Raw genomic sequence first — 19,561 nt, 5'->3', positions numbered from 1 at the left:
GGGTCGAAAGTACCTCTGAACTCGAATAATGCAGTTTCATCATGGTGCAGTATGGAAGTTTCTTTTGTTAGCTGCAGTGGACAGTGCTGAAGAGCATCTCTCCAGGCTGGTTTTCAAAGACAAACCTGAAACTTCAAGAGTTTCTTAAAACTAAGCCCACCTGAGCCTGTAGTTTGATTATGGATGAAAGTGCATCGGAAGATACTAGCATAGGAAACAGGCAGAGTCATTCCCTTGCGTTGCATTCTTTGGAAATGTGCACATACGGGTTTTGGTGGGGTACAGGTAGGGAGGAACCTTTTTGTTGTAAATGCTCCAAGGAAATCCTCTGCTGTTATGCCCACTGTAAATGGTGGCAGTCTTTGTGCATGTAGCTCCAGTGTCAGGGTACCGCTTTGATTTTAGTTGGCTGCAGTGATCGCCCCATACGAGAGCTTTATGGCTCTCTTCACTGCATCTTTGTAGGAAGCTAAGTAGCTTGACACATCAAAGCTTGCTGAACACAAATGTACCTAGCTAAGCTAAGGACAAATGTGGGGGTGCTGTCCCTTTAAGGGGCAAGATCAGGGCAGAGGAAGGAGGGGCTGGTCAAGCTGAAGGTGAATTCAACAGCACGGGTGCAATTACTGGGGAAATGGCACCACTGGAGGCTCTGTTACCAGCAGGGTTTGAGTGATGCCTCCCGGACCCTCCGGGCCAGAATTATCCTGTGGGAATCACATTCTATGGAGTTGGCTTATTGCCATTTTATTTGTTTTAATTCTAATCTGCATGTACAAGGCTGGCATGTCTGCATTTCTACTGAATAATCCAGGACTTTATTATAGGTTGTCCATAGAAGCTTGGACATACATTTCCTTTCCATACTAACTTTACCCTTTCCTGCTTGACAAGTATACATCTCCCCCATCCCACTCCCCTCTAACTCGGCACTAGAGGGCCATTGCTTCCTTTGATTTACTTTCTTGTTTGAGCATTTGGCATCATCAGTGACGTTTGCCGTAGCATGCACAGCTCTTGTGCTGCTGCTGCCCAGGGGGGAAGCATAAGAGCACATGGTCTCCGAGTCCAGGACTACAGTGTTGATCACAATTCCAGGGGCCAGTGTTTTCAGTCCAGAAAGTGGCATGGAGAAGTTCCAGTGTGAGCCTTTGCCAAGCTCGGAAAAACCTTAAAGGTGTTCCAAACCCTTCCCAGATGGTCATGTGCTTCTCTGTGCTTCCTCTTCTGTCACTGCTGAATCTCCGCCTCCTTCTCCATGCCTTTCTGAACTTACATCCCAGAAGCACTGTGATAGTGACCGATTGCAATATTGCAACGAACACATGCCTGTGGCTCATTAAATGAATTGGGTGGAAGGATCATGAAGGTTAGAAAGGGGGCTTCACGGGGGGATGGGGGGATGACTGGATGGCTCTGAAGGGATGTACTGTTCAAAGCCTGCCTGTGGGGTTAATGATTATAAAGTTAGCACTTGAGGGCTGCTGTTTGACCTCAGTCCTGTTCCTAGTGGACAAGTGCCCACAACCCAATACTGCCACTGGCCCCTTTGTTGGCGGTCTCAGCAGAGAAGACCAAGTCCCGAGTGAGCAGCATAGAGAGAACTCTTGTTGCTAGCAGGGTATGTTTGAAGGGGGAGTGGGCCTCCCAAGCCAATGCTGCGGCACAATGGCGAGGGGACAGTGTGGGCAAGTTTGCACTGTTGCCCTATGCTGCCCCACTCTATTGAGAAACTAAAGGGCTTTGCGTCCTCATGCTGCCAGCTGGCACCTTCCATCAGCACTAAATTCATACACAGAGTTCAAGGGAAAAGGAGAGCAGTAGCTCCTGGCCAAAGTCCAGATACCATGAGGAGCTTCAATGATGGTGGGAGAGGGATGCCCAGGAACACACATGACATTTCAATGGGCTTTGGTCATCTCCCTGTGGCAGTGGCTCTTTCGGCATAAGTGCGATCATGGGCTGCATCTCTGTAGTGGGCTGAGGGATGTTTTCTTTCCTCCTCTGTCCTAACAGCTCCTTGCCAGAAGAGAAAAGCAAAACCGGCTCTTCCTTTGAGACCTGTCCAAAGCCAAGTGAGAAGCAGGACTCGGACCAAGCTGAGATGGATCCTGAGCAGAAGCGGAGCCGTGCCCGGGAGCGCAGGAGAGAGGGGCGCTCCAAAACCTTTGACTGGGCCGAGTTCCGCCCCATTCAGCAAGCCTTGGCACAGGAGAGAGCCATCACTGCAGAGTCCTCGAAGAGCAGCTCCACGACCTTCCCCAGGGAACCTGGCGCTCTGGACACAGACTCTGGGGAGCTGGAACGGGAGCGGGCTCGGCGGAGAGAGGAGAGGCGCAAGCGCTTTGAGATGATTGATGCTGTTGATGGGGCAGGCCCAGATGACGTGTTGAGGATGGAGGTGGACAGGATCCCAGGCCTGCCCATCACAGGGGAGGTGAAGCCACAGAATGTTCATGTGGAGATCGAGCAGCGATGGCACCAGGTGGAGACGACCCCACTACGTGAGGAGAAGCAAATCCCCATCATGCCCCTGCACCTGGCCCAACCGGACAACAGAGACGACGGGATCCACAAACAGCAGCTAACCTCACTGCTGGAGAAGGAGGTAAAATGAGAGGAGTAGGGAGCAAGTCAGGGCTTTGGCTCCAAGGGGCTGCTTGAGCTGCCTTAGCCTGTATGGTGATGGGCCTTCACGTTACACCAAAGTGGGTAGCAGCTGGACGGTTCAGTCACAGGCTGAATTTATTGCTGCATTAAGAGCAAAGGGGATAAGTGGACACTATAGGGCCCCTTTGGGGAAATACAGGGACCAGGCCCATGACCTGGTATTTCCCATTTTCTTCTGATTTGATTGGCTCTTCCCTGCTTCTACATCTCCTGGAAGGACAATTATTACAATGGGGGTCCTTTGGCATCTTTTTCTAGTCAAGCCAGACCAGAGGCTGTAGTGGTTGTTTATTAACAAGCCTTCCACTGTGATCTGAGCAGCATCTGAACCCAGTTCAAGTATATTAATGCTATCTGAAATCAGGCTTCAACTTCTGAACCTATAATTGTGAGTTTGATTTTATGTGTACATGTGTGCACAACAGCTCTGCTGACCAGCACACCTTGTAAGTGTGTAAAGCTGGTTCTGCTTATCTGTCGAGCACAATGAACCATCTTGTGTTGTTGGAAACCAGAAAGAAAGTTGATGCCATAAATGACATAGGAAAGAAGGGGTAGGAAACTCAACTCATTTGGAAGAGGCCCAAGTCTGGCATAACATGGGTTGGTTGCTGCAGGTCAGAATGAAGGTGCATTAGCAGAGCTGTCAGAAATGAGCTGTGGTTGGGGGAAGGAGAGCTTGCCTGGGTTATGCCTGGCTCCTGCCAGTGCTGTTAGTCCCTTATTTCAGCGAACTTCAAAAATTAAACAAATTCCACAACGTTGGGGTTTTCTGTGTTTGGTCTGAGAGAGGGGGGTGTTGTCAAATTAAATAAAGCCCAAATCTCAGCAGGAAGAGAGGAGATCGCTCCATGCTAAATGCTTTTGAACCACTTCCTTCTGTACTTCTTCAACCACCCCTTTGGGTTCTGTCTTTGTCCATTTCCAACAGTTGGAGCAGAGCCAGAAGGAGGCATCAGACCTCCTCGAGCAGAACCGGGTCCTGCAGGGCCAACTGAAGGTGGCATTGGGCCGGGAGCAGAGTGCCAGGGAAGGCTACGTGTTGCAGGTAGGAGAGTGAGAAATCTCCATCTTTCGCTGCAACTGCAAACCTGTTGGGCTTCAGTCCAGGGTGCTCATGAGTGCGTCCGGCGTGGAGCAGAAATGTGCAAACCCTATTGTGCCCCAAGAGACTTTGGCCCCTCTTAAATGCTGCCATCATCCTTTCCCGGCTTTCTAAAGAGCATTTCTTTAATAATTCCTTTGCTGTTCCAATGGTCTGGATTCTGGGGGAGAGGAACTCGTCCCCTCAGGGCATCCATATCTGTGTAGAGACAGAAGATATGATGGCCAGCAAGGTTTCACTAAAGGAATATGAGCCCCAGAGATATAGTGGACACAACCTTGACAAAGTTCACTTTGATATCAGTGTCGATGCGTGCACACACCCCCATCCTCCTGTCCGGTGCATTCAGGGCTGTGAATTCTGCTCTGGCCACGTGGCCTTTCTTACGGACTTCTGTGGTGGCTTTTGGTTGTATTAAAAGCTGGTGGCTCTGAAAGGCCTGGAATTGTGCTTTGGAGTGGTTAGGAAAGGAGAGAGGAGCAGCTACTCTCTTCCTCCCCACTCTTTTATAGGCTCTTAGATACAGCAAAGAAGACTCCTGCTGTGCCCAAAAAGAAGGGGCAAAGCTTATGGAGCTGCAGCAGGCTGGCTCAGAAGAATTTCATCTTGTTCTCTGGTCTAGGTAGCATTTCAGCTGCTGACTTTTACATGGTCAAACCTGCTGTGGAATAAGGTGGCTAGTGGCTGTGCTAGGGGCAGGAGGGGTGGAGGGGCTGGGTTTGGCATTCAAGGCTATGCCCGCTTCCTGGGCTAGAAGCACTGGGGAGGTAGCATGCTTAGCCCAAGGGAGGCAAGAAGCACCATGTGTGCTCAGTCAGCCATCCTGCTGGAGGAGGAGGATTGATCTGTTAGTATTTGTATTGTGGGACGGCCCAGAGGCCCCAGTCAGGATCCAGGGCCCATGCTGTATGAACATATAGGAAGATACAGTCCCTGCCCCAGGAGCTTACAATCCAAGCAGTGTTTGTCCGGGAGGATGGAGTCACAGTCTGGGATTTCTGGGGAGGGAGGAATTCCCTGGGTTCTGAAATGAGAGCAGAGATCCTTCCAAGAGGAAACAAAATGGGCCCAGCCAGCTGTGCTGCAGAGGAAGAACCCTAAGCTCCCAAGAGGGAAGAGCTGCTCTTACCGTGCTACTGCCAGCTCTCTGCCAGACTTGGGAGCTCTACCTAGCCTCCTTAAATTGGAAGACTAGCTGGCAAGAAAAAGGGCTTTTGAGGATGGAGAGGGATGAAGGTCTTGGATGGGCTGACCCATGGGGAGGGGAGAAGAAAGCTAGACAATTCTTGTGTTTGTTAGCAAATTCCCAAACGTTCATTGGACTTGCCATTTCATAATCTGCAGCTGTAGCTTCATGTTCTTAGACTGTGTTTGATCTTCTGTTACAGCAGCAACTCATGTTGGCTACAGGCCCTGGGCAGGATCCCACATTTCCACAACAACAGACCAACTGTGGCTTCCCTAGAGCAAAGATATCTTGCCTCCCTTAAACTGGAGCCCAGCAAATAGTAGACCAGCACAAAATTGGCTACCAAAGCCTGCTCCACCATGCTTGACGTTCTGAGTTGGCTTTAGTGCCTTTGAAGTTAGGAATAAGAGCAAGAATCAAAGTCCTTAGTAGGTGGGCGCAAATCAGCTCTCATACAATACCAACCAACTCACTTTTTCATCTAAAACTAAATTGAAACTTGTTGAGAGTCTGAGAATGTCTGTCTTCCCCCTCCCCACCTTTGATGGCTGCCTTTGCATTTCCTAATTCTGGTAGACAAATTCCAGAGCCAAAATTCCATGTGAGAATTGAGTATTTCTAGTCCAGCAAGAAACCATTAGTATCTGAGAGAGGGATCCTGTTCCCCGTTAACCATCAGAACAATTTACCAAGGGTCATGGTAGGTGCTCCATCACTGGCAATTTTTAAATCACGATTGGACGTTTTTCTTAAAGTTATGCTCTGGAATTATATTAGACGTTCTCTGGCCTGTGATGTACAGGAGGTCAGACAAGATGATTTATGAATCTTTGAGAGTTCCAGCGCTACTCTGCAGACCCAGAAAGTCTGGATAAACTTTAGGGTAGTTACCTGAACAGAGTTTCTGTATTTTTTTGAGGTCTTGCCCACCCTCAGTCCTTATCCTTTTACAGATCCCTTTCATGGGCATTAACACTGTTGGTTCTCGACTGGCAGCAAACACTCTGCACATTTCTTAATAATAACAAAGCTGTTGAACAAGAACTGGTACTGATGCATGCACCTTGCACTGAAGCCCTTTTTGAGCTCTTGTAACCCCTCTGACATTTCTTGCTGTTAAGTTTAATCACAACTGAAATATTTTGAACCCTTTGAATTCTAACAGGTGGTAAAGCACTAGCGCTCACTCTTACTCTTTTAGATACCTGGAATGTCTTCCAGCTCTGGTGAGGGAGGGGGTCACTTTACTAACCTGTCCTGGGTGGATATTCTTGCATGTTTTTGGTGTTAAGCATGACTTTAATGTAACATAACTGAGTGTCACATCTGTGGGCTTTCCCTACCAGCCAACAGAGTACAGCAAGGCAGGCCAAATTTCTGGGCTTAACGCTGTGCCTCTCTTGCCTTTTCCTGTTTGTGTATTTCTTTTAAAGACCTATAATTTCTGTCGACTTGCGCATGACTCTCTTTGTGAGTTTTTTCTTTGCATGCTACACTGCTTTGGTTTGAATCTCACAAAGGTTTGTTTTTATTTTACGTTCTCATCGTACCTGTTTTCCCCTTTCACTTGTCTTTTTTTACAGGTAGAGAGATTAGATCCTCCCCACTCTTAAGATTTAGAAATTATATATATATATAATATTTATTTTTAAAAGATGAGCATCCAGATGAAGAAGCCTGTTTAGCCATTACAGAAATGACATCACTATGGCAGCCATCTCCTCTTCCTGTGGCTTGGCAGAAAGTGATGTCATTTACTTTCAACCTCACTTCCTGTTGTTGTTTTTGTTCTGAAGGACTTTGTTATCTGGAATTGTGCACTTTTTGTTTCACAACAAACTAAACAAATACACCAAATGGAGCAGGTCCTCTCTCCCCAACCTGTTCCTTTCCCTCCCTCTCATCCTCGCTCCCTTCCAGTCTTTTGTCTCTGTTTTATTTTACTAGTGTTTCCTTTTCCATTGTTTTGGTTTTGTTTGACTTGTTTCTCATAGACTGTTACCTTAGAGATTTTTCAGTGTCACCATCTGTATTTTCTGTTAATCAGAAGCAGCTATTGCCCCCTTTAAAAAAAAAAAAAAAAAAAAAAGTGGTTTAAAAGAAAAATTGAGCCAAGAACAGAAACCTTCCAAAATTGGAGCATATGGGTAGCAGCCAAAACAATCCAAGGAGCTTTCCCCTGGTCAGACCTGGCCAGAGGTGTGACACTCAGAACTGGGACCCAAGTGTTACTAATCTAGTATTTAATCAATTTTTTTAAGACCGAGGTGGCAGCCTCACCATCGGGTGCCTGGCAGAGGCTCCATAAAGTCAATCAAGACCTCCAAGGTGAGCTGGAAGCCCAGTGCCAGCGTCAGGAGCTGATCAATCAGCAGATCCAGTCACTGAAACGTAGCTATGGTGAGGCAAAGGATGTGATCCGGCACCATGAAGCCGAGATTCAGAGCCTGCAGGCAAGGCTCAGTAATGCTGCAGCTGAGCTATCCATCAAAGAGCAAACTCTGGCAAAGCTGAAGAGTGACTTAAAGAGTGAGAAGGAGAAAGCCAAAGAGCAGCTGGAGGAGTGGCAGCACAATGAGACTACTCTGAGCTCCCAGTTAAAAGCCAGTGAGCAAAAGCTGAAGAGTGCAGAGGCGCTGCTGCTGGAAAAGACACAGGAGCTAAGGGATCTTGAAATGCAACAGGCATTGCAAAGGGACCACCAGAAAGAAGTGCAGAGGCTCCAGGACAGGATTGCAGACCTGAGCAGGCAGCTGAACGCTAGTGAACAGGCTCGGATCCTAATGGAGGAGAAGTTGCAGAAGAATTATGAGGCTTTGTTGGAAAGCTGTGAGAAGGAAAAGCAGGTTTTAATACAGAGTCTGAAGGAGGTGGAGGATAAGGCCAGCGAGTACGAGAATCAGCTTCAAAACAATGAGCAGCAGATGGAAATTCTTCAGAAAGAGAAACTGAATGCAAAATTTGAAGGCAGCGAGATTGTCCACCAGCTAGAGGAGCAGCTGGAGATGAAGGAGGCCAGCATCCAGAAACTTGCTGAGGACATCAAGGAACTTGAAGAGGAGAGAGATCAGATCAAATGTAGGTTCCAAGAGCTGATGAATCAGGTTGAAGAGTCAGATAATGAAGTTGCCAAGCTGCAATCAAAGTTGAAAATGGAGGAGACCAACTATGATAAGCTGGAGCAATTGTACGAGAAAGTATCAGATCAGTTCCAGAGTGTGCAGAAGGTGCTGGAAGAAAAAGAGGAAGAGCTGACACACGTTAAGGAAATGCACTTAAGAATTGTTGAAAAGAAAGATCAAGACCTCAACGAGGCTTTGGTTAAAATGGCTGCTTTGGGCAGTAGTTTAGAGGAAACAGAAGTAAGGTTACAGGCCAAAGAAGAGGTTTTAAAGAAGTTAGCTAATTTGGACTCAGTACCGTGTGCTAAAGATATGGAGGATTTCTGCACTAATCTTGAGGCTGATGAAAGTCACATTCCAGACATGCCAGCTCCTGAGGGGCTTCCAGGTTTGAATTATGCACTAAAGGAGGATGCTGAATGTGCTGAGACCAGCCAGAGTCTGGCTGGTGAGCATACCATGTTGAATGCCGAAGAACTTGGGTCTCTATTGAAGTCTACTGAGCTTCAAGACAGAGAGCCACAGCAGAAAGCCTTAGTGAAGCCTGATATAGGAACCCTAGGTGCCAAAAGGCAAAGAATCCGCTTCTCAAACATCCAGTGCCAAAAATACATCCATTCAGATGGGTCGGAGAAAAATTGGACTAGTAGCACATCTTCAGACACAAGCCAGGACAGATCACTGTCCGAGGAAAGCATGTCATCAGAACCAGTTCTTGGTTACCCAGCCTCAGAAACCAGTGACTCTGAGACTTATCTCTCAATCATCCATTCCCTGGAAACCAAACTTTACATCACGGAGGAAAAGCTCAAAGATGTGTCCATGAAGCTTGAAAGCCAGCAAGGTCATAACCAGGAAACCCTGATAGCGCTCCACCATCAGTGGGCCAGCACAGAGTCCCAGCTTAGGGAACAGCTCCAAGCTAGCTTATCTGAAGTTGGTGCTCTGGTTTCACAGCTGGAAAATGAGAGACGGGAAAAGTTCAGAATGATAAAAAATCATGTCAATGAGCTGGGAGATTTCCAAGTGAAAAATGATCAAACCTTGATCTGCTTAGAAAAATGCAGAGAACAGCTAAGGGCTTTACCCAGATCTTACCAGGAGAAAGAGAGAGATTTGTTTCTTGCCAATCTGTCCAGCATGGAAACCACCTTGTCAAATGCAGTCCAGGTCTTGCAAGGGACACCCATCTTCTCTGATTATCAGCAGAGCGAAAGCTGTGTGGCTCAAACTCCACCTGCTGAAGGGAGTTTGCTGGAGGAACAGAAACTCATTTCCCAGCAGCAGCAAGTTGAAATGTCTGATGGAGACCATTTAAGATTGCTTTCTGAGAGGATAGCATTTGAAGCCTCCCTGATCAACCAAATAGCAGAATCTTTGAAAAATGCAAGCTCAGAGATTTCCCAGATTCTCAGAGAGATTCATGGGACAGCTGAGGTGGTTTTTTTAGAGCCGGCAAATGTGTCACATACAGCAATTGCCTTGGCCAACATCTTATCTAAGAAGCTGCTACTGGAAGGTGAATTTTGGAGCCAAGTGGAAGAATTGAGAAAGCACTTGAGCACCAGAGAAGAGGAGGTAGAAAGCAAAACAGAAGCAGCTAGTTTTAGTTTTCCCCAATGCCTTGTCCAAACAGTAGCAGATGCTACATTGATCAGGGCAGAACTTGGTTTTGTTGCACAGAAGATGCGAGAGTTTTTTCATGAGAGGTTAAAAACAATTGAAGAAGACCTCCACAATACCAAAACAGCTCTCCAGCAACATAAATGCATGTTGGAGGAAATCATCAAAGCATATAGGACCTCTGAATTTGACAGGGTTATACATCAAATTTCTGAAGCACTTGAAATCCAAAAAGATGCTTCAGAAAGAACCCAAACCTCTTGGGATAGGAGTCACCTCAAGGTAATGCCATGTCAAGATTCAGCCAAGATGATACAGGCCCATGGTTTGCCAGACCATAGTAGTGAAGCTCTTGTTGCCATTCAAGAAGACCTTGCCCAACAACTAAAAGAAAAAGCAAATGTTCTTAAAGAAATATCTTTTGCCTTACTATCCTTGTCCCCTGAGGAAGCCATACGTGATTGCCAGAAGCTCCTAAAAATTTCTCGGTGTCTTTCATATCATACGTGCATGGGAGATCTTGAGCGCTATTCATCATTGTTAGTTCAAGATGCAATTATCCAGGCTCAGGTTTGTTATGGGGCTTTCAGAGTTAGACTCGAGTATGAAAGGGAGCTAAAGTTTTGCAAAGAGTCCTTGCAAAACATGGATGCTCTGTGTCAAGAGCGTGTAAAGACAGTGTCTGCCCTTCGTGAGGAGTACGAAGACTTGCTTCGAAAGCAGCAGAGTGAATATGCCGAGATGATAGCCATCATTGAAAGGGAGAATGTAGACCTTAAGGCAAAAGTCTCTCAGCTGGACAATCAGCGGAGGCTCTTGGAGGAAGAAGAGCACAAACACAGGAAAAACTTATTTGAGTTACAAGGCAGATATGAGGAGGAGATGCAAAATGTGATTGAGCAGTTGACTAGGACGGAGGACACTCTGAAGGCAGAGAGAACAGAGGGCCTAAATCAACTTGATGCCATCATCCGAGATAAGCAAAACATGGAGAGGTATCACCTTGAGCAAATGCAAATGTTGGAGGACAAGTTCCAGGCCAAGATAAAGGAACTGCAAATCATCCACAATGAGGAACTGCATACTTTGCAGGAGCATTACAACCAGAACCTGCTGCGCTTACAAGAAACACTAGACAATTACCAGAGGCAGCACCCAGAAGCCTTGCCTTCCAAAGGGTCTGAAACCAGTGACGGGAATGAATGGGCAACAGATCAGCCCGAGGGCAGGATGCTGGTCTCCGAGAGCGAGTTAAACTCCATGCATGGTTTGAGAGAGCGCATTCAAGAGCTGGAGGCCCAAATGAATGCCATGAGGGACGAGCTGGAGAACAAGCACGTGGAGGGGAATGCTTCAGCACTGAGGGAAAAATACCAGAAAGATTTTGAGAACCTGAAGGTTTTGAATACATTTAATTTTACCCCACAACCCTTCCTTCTTATCAATGCAATGTTCCAGATTCTTCGGAGGCCCTTCTCGTACATATGGTTCCCCACACAGGGACAACACTCCCCATAATACCTAAGACAGTTAAGAGAAACCAAACCAATTAAAATGACCTGTAAAGTCTCTCTCAACGCACATTTAGTTTTTTCCATGCTTCCCTTCTCTGTGCTGGGATGCATTCTAAATGCATTGCTTAGCGCTTCCAGTCCCTTGTACCTGGCTGTTTCAAAAAGCTCAGGCACAATGAGAGAGAATTATTTGATTGGGAACGGTGGCAGAGGCTGCTGGTGACTTAGTGGTGGGAGTCGGGGTCCAAAATGGCTGTAATAACGTCACGCTGCAACCAAGCCTCCTCCAAACACGAACATTGCAGTGTTCTCCTCATGCCTGAGTCATACATTCTGCGCAAAGCAGCTTCCCAGAGCTCTTTCCCGGTCTGATCAAACTCCCAGCCCAACTCCCTTGCCTTCAGAGCCCTAATGCAAAATGTAAAAGTATACTCTCAAAATGTATGTTTGTGGGAGGAGGGGAGAATCTATCTGGTTAAAAGAGGACAAGTTTTATAGACAAAAAATTAATACTAATCTCGGCTGTATGTGGCTAACAGGGAAATCCAGTGTTGCTGTTTTTTCCAGCAGTTTTTTACGTGACAAACAGTGCACAGTTGTTGGAGCCTGGAAGTAAGTGCAGAAACAAAGTTTGAAGGAACAGGAGCAATGGTCACAAAATGCATTTACACACGATGCTCCACCATTCAGGGCTGGCTATCAAAGCAGCACCTGGCTTTACAACTTCTAAAGACTGTTGTTTTTTGAACTTGAGACCATTTCCAGCTGGGAACTGGTTCTGTAGCAGTGAAATATGGACTTGCTAACAGCGCTCGAGCTGATTTCCAGGTTGAATATGGAGCGTAGGTACCAAAAGGTCAGCCAATCCAGACTGCAAGCAAGGACCCAGGGTTCATGGGCAGAAGCAAGTCAGACAGAGGTGCTTGCAAGGGACCAATAATCCTTCAGAGTCAGCAAAGAGATTTTAAAGTGATGAGAGAGCCTGAGTCTAGCAGGAGCATTATTGAACAGTGCAATCTGTAAGGCTTGGAAGTAAGGGATGGGGCTAGGGTTTATGCCAGTTTCTGGATACATAGAATTTTTAGTCTGGGAAGAATGATAAATCTACCCAAGTTCCTCTTCCTTTTCCTGAGACAAACCCCTCATTTGGCAGAAGGTGCCGGATAGATTGGAGCGTTAAGGACAAGAACCGCATTTCTTAAACACACAAGTCCTAGGGTATCTGTTGCCGTGACTTCCACAGACCACTCCAAACTCCAGTTACTCTTTGAGAGGAAAATCCCTTCCTAAACTCTTACCCAACTTCTCCCTCAGCCCAGTCACTGCCACGGTTACTCTGTCCTTGAAAACTAAAAAGTCCTTGGAATCAGTGTCCCAGGCAACATGCCATTCTCCAAATAGAGTCCAGGAGGAAGAACGTTCTTACTTTATAAACAATTCCCTTTATTGTGCATCCCACAGTGGCCTTTTTGCTGCTTCCAAACTCACTCGAAAAGCCATTAGACCTCACTGCCTCAGCTGTTTTCAAACTGAGACTCCCTATTGGAGACTGCTGGAAACCTGCAGTTTGCCAGATGGCAAAACAATGGAACAGTAATCTTTGGCAGACCTGTGTTGAGGAAGGACAGAGAGAGAACTCTAGATCTCCCTCCCTCTTGCCTTCCCTCACTTGTATGAATTGAGGGGACAGAAACAAAAATATCAAATTAATCTTGGTTACTAGGAAGCTAACCCAGGCACTTTCCAAAACACTCTTTAATACACATATTAAAATAGCATTAAAATACTTTTCTCCTTTCCTTTGCATACTCTGGAGAACTTTACGACCCTCACTAATTTCTCGGATTTACAGCAATGCATTTACAATAAACTAAATACTGTACCTACCAATGTTATTAAGAAGCACTTGCCAATTTTCCTCCCTACGTTATGCCTGTAGATAAGAATCCAAGCATAACAAAGCTACCTCAACCAGATGCTCAGTCAGCCAAGTCCAGATAGGTTATGGCACTGGGTTATTAGCAAGAAACAAGGTTGAGAAAAGGAAAAATGCCTCAGGATAAAAAAGCAAGTCAAAGAATAAAATCCAGACCCAGAATTCACACTGATCACATAGCATTAGACGATGAACAGGGGACTCTTAAGAATAAGAATCAGTAGGGCTCAGTGGGTAATACTCTCACCTCTGGAGTCACATGTTAAGTCCTACATGATGACTTAGGCTCATAACTAGTGCTGATGCTACAGGATAAGCTCAGCAGGTGCTGTACTGATACAGGAGCCATTAAACTTTAGCCACTGAAGACAATGCAGGTTAAAGTTTAAGCTACTCTCGTTAGTGCTGTCATTCAATAAATCAGACTCTGATGACCCAGGCTGTATATCTGAGTGCATAGAGCAGAGAGAAACTGGCAATGCAGGGTTGGATTTGTGGGGTAGAAGTTGCAGGGAGGTCAGTTCACAACCCTTAAATTCTGCTTTGGATTCATTCTGACCTCAAACTTAACTGAAACAGTTAAGTTTCCATGGCTCCCACCAAACACACTGGTGTAAAATTAAGAAGAACTCCAGTGAGGTCAAGGTAGCTGAATGACACCAATCTCAAACTGGCATAAATAGGAGGAGAATCTGACCCGTGACTCAACCCCTGTTTGCCAAGAGGTTCATGAAGTATGATGGAACCATTTGGCTAGTTTAGCTCTAGTGTCAGGTTTGTAACACAGCCCTGAATACAGTCATGTTTCAGAACTCACTAGCAGAATTTTCTAGTTCTCATCACCAAGCTTTGTCTACATAGGTCCTGCCCAGGATCTGATGCACTTTGAAGCTCCCGGAATCTCAGTTGCATTCTCTCCTGCTTGCTTTCCTGGAGTATGGGTCTGGCAAACGCATTTGTTGCTGTGTGGAGAACTGAAACTGTAATTCCCAGTTGCTTTGCCCTTCTGATTCGTTTTCGGAGCTCTCTTTCCAAGTGAGGTGCCAGGAGGAGCAGATTAGAGGAGCTGGCTGGCTTCTGAAATGGAAGGGAAATCTTTGAGCCAGGGTGGGCCTCCAAAGTGACCTACTGAGAGCGGAAACAGGGCTGGCTCCTGCACGGGGGAGCCAAGTACTGCATGTATTATTTCTTCTGTAGCTGATGGCCTGGCATGGGGAATATGGCACCTTCATGAAATAAAGAAAAATCTAAGCAGGAGCCATGCAACTCATGACTCAGCCATCTGTGCTCAATGGGAGCTGGTGGGTAGAGATGCTGAAGATCAGAGCTGTCAGCTTCTCCCCTGACCCAACAAATGCAGGAAAGAGGCCGTGTAGATTGGAGTTTGGTTCCTGTGTTGGACAAGCACAGGGAGGATCCATGGCTACAGCCCTAACATGTGGGTTGTGATGCTGTTGGATCTCATCAGGGCCTGGTAAGCAATTGGCTGGTGCTCCTAAGAGCAGCACCTATGTTCTGAAGAGGAAATTGCTGGTGATGCAGTGGGTGAAGGTCTGCTCTCCGAGTAAGTATAGAATAGAATCGAGGTCCCAGTGCTGGGATGCAGGAGGTGCCATCATTTAGATGAGAGCCAAAGTTCAAGACCTCACTGTTTGTGATTATTATAAATCCCATAGCACTTTCCCCAAGAGATGGCCCCATTGTCCCAGCCTAACTCCAACTCTGCTAACTAATTCTAGTGCCCTGAATTCCTCAGACAGTTTCAACTGAATGTGGTATTTGTACATCTTCACCTCCTGTCCTAAACTATAATACAGTGTTGCTGTTAAACAGCTATATTCCATCCCAGAGGTGGCTGCATTTCAGTGATGGTTGCATGCCCCTTCTGTAGCCTGCACTGGAGATTAGGGGTTTGAAAAGAGACTGGAAAGCACAAATTTAATTGCTTTTGAAATTGAGGAACTGGTAATCTGGTAAGAGCCCATCATGTTGCGACTCCAGCCTATGCAAACTCGCCAGTAATCCCTTTCCCTTCCCAAATAGATCATTGTCACTGCAGCTCAAATAGGCCCTGCAGCCATTGTCCTGGACCTCGCATATGGCCCTGCTAATGGCTCGCCAGCATACCAACCTGTACTCCAGCCCTGGGCCCCTACACGCCCCTGCCAATGCATCTGAGTCTTGGCCTGCAGAACACCCTTGCGCTTGCCATTACATGCCACTGCTGTACAGAGGCTGTCACTCAGGCTGAGCATCAGAAGTTTGGGATGGGAGAACATGGGAAAGATTCCTGGAGTTCAGTGGATTTGCTGGAGGCTGCTGTTCTGGGTGTGTGTAGTTGTCCCTCGTGCAGAGAGCAATGAGTGGTACAAAGGAGGTAAAGGGGTTCGAGGGGGGTGTGAGGAACTAGGTGGAGGCTAGGAGGGAATGAACTCCAGCACAGTCTGGGGGAGATGGTGCAGGACCTGAAGGGTGAGAGCAAGGCTCTGGAAGTAGATGCAGTAGAAGACAAGAAGCTCCCAAAGGGATGATAGGGATGCATCCTTATTACATACATTTTCCTTCCCCCATTTAAGGCCTGATGCCAACCCCACTGAAGTCCATGCTAGTCTTTCCATTCACTCCAGTGGGCTTTGGATCGGACCCTTAGAGCAATCTCGAAAATGGAACTCTCTCCCCCACCACCCGGACAGCTGTTGGGCCACTCCTTGCCTAATAGAGTCAGAGATGGGAAAGACCCCCTAGATCTGCCAGTCCCTGCCCCTTGGCTAGGGCAGGGCTAGTCCCTACTACGTGCTTACTTATCCATTGTCTATGTGTCCATCTGTTGGCTGATTCACATTGTGTTCCCCTCTCAGGCTGTTGGGGCAGTGTGTGTGTTCACTGCAGGCACCTTGCCTGAGAGGGCATCGCTCCAGACCTTATTAGGAAGGTAAATTCCAGCTCCTCTTCCATTTTGCAGGCGACATGTGAACGAGGGTTCGCTGCCATGGAAGAGACGCATCAGAAGAAGATTGAGGATCTGCAGAGGCAGCACCAGCGGGAACTGGAGAAACTGCGGGAGGAGAAAGATCGCCTGCTAGCAGAAGAAACAGCCGCTACCATCTCGGGTAAGGGCCCAGCAGAGCAGTTGCTCCACTGATGTGTGTGACATGAGGGGAGGGGAAGGTTCCCTCAGCTGTGTGCATGAGGAAAGGGGGTGTGGATGGAGCACTCACCGCAAGACAAGGTGGACAGAAAGTGCTGCATGATCAGTGAAGAGCCCAGGGCTAGTTTCCAGTCTGACAGTGGGAGATCAGGGTGGTTGGAGGGAGCACGGGCTGTGGAGTATAATTGGGGGAGGGTGCGAGGTCTCTGGGGCACAGTTGGATGAGGGACGAGGGCGGATGGGGCAGGGTTTTGGGGGGGGTGATTGATGGAGAGCCACCTCCCATCTCTTGTCCTGTTCTGATGTTCCTCTCCTTGGCGATAATGTAGCCCAGCCAGTTTTTTGCTCCATCTGAGGGAGGCGTTACTTATTGCTGGGGCTAATTTATTACCGATTCCACAGTGACTTCATTCTTCAGTGCCCAGGAGAATTTAAAATGCCCTAACCCAGGCCTTGTGCATTCAGAGTCCCATAACTCAAAAAATAAACTGAATCAGGCAATTGTTGAACTTTATTAAAAAGCAAGATTTGCAGAAGCCTTTTCACTGCTTTATGGCCAGTGCCATGTAATAAAGTGATTGTGAAGCAGGGAAATTACTCACCAAGGTGACTCGCATTTTGGGGGAAGGTGGGGGGGAACCTTTGGACCAAGTGGTAAATGCATCACCTCCTGCAGAGCATTAATCCTCTTTCTGTCCTGTGCAGCCATTGAAGCCATGAAGAACGCCCACCGCGAGGAGCTGGAGAGGGAGCTGGAGAAGACCCAGCGCTCCCAGATCAGTAGCGTCAACTCGGATATTGAGGCCCTTAGGAAGCAGTACTTGTAGGTTTCTCCCTCTTTCCTCCCCCCCTCCCCCTCTTCACCTTGCACTATGTGCTGCTAATGCTTTAAATTAGCTTGACTTGCAGGACACATTTTTACTCCCTTTGGAAGTGAGGCACTGAGATAGACCTGTTATTATAGAGGGTGATGTGGAAGCTCCTCTCAGTGCCCCTCCATCCTAAACTGTGCCCTGCCCCAGATCTCCACACCACTCTGCCAGTGCTCCTCAATCCTGACCTGCAGCCCCCTGCCATCCCTGTTGTAGGCTCCCAGAAATCTTTAAATTTTCAGTCTCCAGATACCATTATCTGCAGCATTCTCTGTGTTACAGTTAACGTAGTGTGCAGATGCATGGTGGTGTTTTCCCTGCCGCTGGAACTTTGTTGTTGCTCAATCAAATGTGTTCGCACAAGGTAAAAGCACTAGCCTTCAGTGAGGACCAAATCTGTGTTAGCAGGGGAGTTGGAGGAACAGCTAAGCTGCTTTAGCAGGCTTTCTGCCCATGTATAACGCATCTGTGTTCAACCCTGTCCACCCATGCATACTCTTTCCATCTAAGCTGAGAACAAGCATGGTAGCTTTTAGCCCAAAGAGTAATTTTTAAGTGATCAAAGGAAGTGCCTGAAAGGTTGAAGTGCCTCCATTACAGGTGCCAGAGGTCCCTTCTGGTGCAGGGGCAGGGGTTTCAGGAGAGAAGGAGGCTAGTTGGCCACCTGGTATTCTTCCAAAAGCAGTGTGGTCTCCCTCATCCCCCAAGCAGATGTCCTGCTAACCTTGGGCTGTGAGGTGCCCCCTTCGTCGGTGGAAAGCTGTGTACACAGCCCCAGCCCATCTGTCTCTTGGCTTGGCCCCTCTGCAGGGAGGAGCTGCAGTCGGTCCAGCGGGAACTGGAAGTCCTTTCGGAGCAGTACTCCCAGAAGTGCTTGGAGAACGCTCACTTGGCCCAGGCCCTGGAGGCTGAGAGGCAGGCCCTCCGCCAGTGCCAGCGAGAGAACCAGGAGCTCAATGCACACAATCAGGTGAGGCACCAGCTGCCCCAGAGCGCCTTGCCTGGCCACTCAGGTTTCAGTGGGATTTTCTGGGGCAGCGGGTGGCTTCTCCTATGGGAAGAGAAGTTGGAGGCAAAGCCAGCCAGCTGATCTCCACTAGCTGTGCTGGCTCTGCTGTCCTGGCCCTAGGTAATAACATTAAAGCAATGCTAAAAGCAAGCTAGCACCATGGCAGCCCTCAGGACTTGCACGGTGTCTGTATTCCTTCATGCATTCAGCCCCATCTGAACCGTACGGCATCGCATAGGGGGAGCCCCACAGAGGGAGCCTTGCAAGGCAACTGGGGTCAAAGCCACCCACTGCAGCATTGGATTGGGAAATCTTGTATCCCCTCTGCTCACTCAGTGACTCTCTCTCCTCTTCCCAGGAGCTGAATAACCGCCTGGCTGTAGAGATCACACGGTTACGGACCGGGGAAGGAGGGGGAGAGGCAGCTGGCTCGCCTCTCACGCAGGGCAAGGATGCCTATGAGTTAGAGGTAAGTGCCCTGCCCCCTTTACTACTAGCATATGAAGAGGACAGGGAGGTAGCCACAGAGAAGCTTGTCTCTGTTGACCAACAGGATTGTAGATGGTCCCAGCTGTAGATGGGCAAGGAGCACCATGTAGTGTAGGCCCTGACCCCCACCTGGTTCATGAGTGCATCCAGGGCCCATCCCGGGTGCTCACAAGGAAATGGCCTGGCAGTGGGTTAGGAAGAGAGGGGAATGGTGGTCAGAATTATGGTAAAACCACGCACGGTGTGGTCTGAGAATGAGACTGAGCCAGCAACTCCTGGATTCTAATCCCACTTCTTCCTCTGGTTCCTCTGCTAGCCTTAGAAACGTCATCTAACTTCTACCCTCAATTTTCCAGCCCTAATGTGGGGATAATGCTTATGATGCACTGGGGCTCAGTTTTGATAGAGGCACGTGAAATGTGTTGATGTGAGCATGTGCGAGTGCACCTCATTGTCAGCGCAAACCCCAGCCTCAGTTTTCTCTCCACAAGTGGGCACCATCTTTGAACTGCCCCAAAGAACAGTCTGGTTGGAACTATCATAGAATTGTAGGACTGGAAGGGACCTTGAGAGGTTATCTAGTCCAGTCCCCAGCACTCAAGGCAGGACTAAGTATTATCTAGACCATCCCTGACAGGTGTTCATCTAACCTGCCCTTAAAAACCCCCAATGATGGAGATTCCACAGCCTCGCTAGTCCATTTATTCTGGTGCTTAACCACCCTGACAGTTAGGAAGTTCTTCCTAAAGTCCAACCTAAACCGCCCTTGCTGCAATTTAAGCGCATTGCTTCTTGTCCTGTCGTCAGAGGTTAGAGAACAATTTTTCTCCCTGCTCCTTGTAACAACCTTTTATGTACTTGACAACTGTTATGTTCACTTTGTC

General features: G+C 47.7%; 1 protein-coding gene across 7 annotated transcripts in view; it reads left to right on the top strand.

Annotated features, from left to right (window-relative positions):
- Window positions 1–19,561, top strand: part of LOC119862310 (myosin phosphatase Rho interacting protein) — a 170,926-nt gene that overhangs the window by 138,456 nt on the left and 12,909 nt on the right. For 5 of the 7 annotated variants that reach the window (XM_043493433.1, XM_038418815.2, XM_043493434.1 and 2 more), the window contains 7 exons: window positions 2,017–2,608; window positions 3,602–3,718; window positions 7,226–11,107; window positions 16,122–16,269; window positions 17,013–17,130; window positions 17,990–18,149; window positions 18,547–18,657. In XM_043493433.1, the coding sequence (XP_043349368.1) occupies window positions 2,017–2,608; window positions 3,602–3,718; window positions 7,226–11,107; window positions 16,122–16,269; window positions 17,013–17,130; window positions 17,990–18,149; window positions 18,547–18,657 (5,128 nt within the window). The remainder of the gene's footprint in view (window positions 1–2,016; window positions 2,609–3,601; window positions 3,719–7,225; window positions 11,108–16,121; window positions 16,270–17,012; window positions 17,131–17,989; window positions 18,150–18,546; window positions 18,658–19,561) is intronic. The other 2 variants (XM_038418824.2, XM_043493435.1) reach the window with 1 other exon arrangement.

The sequence above is a fragment of the Dermochelys coriacea genome, chromosome 10 (assembly GCF_009764565.3).
Source record: "Dermochelys coriacea isolate rDerCor1 chromosome 10, rDerCor1.pri.v4, whole genome shotgun sequence".
In the NCBI taxonomy this organism is placed as follows: Eukaryota; Metazoa; Chordata; order Testudines; family Dermochelyidae; genus Dermochelys; species Dermochelys coriacea.
The sequence above is the reverse complement of the archived record's forward strand: the minus strand, read 5'-3'. Positions and strand labels throughout refer to the sequence as shown.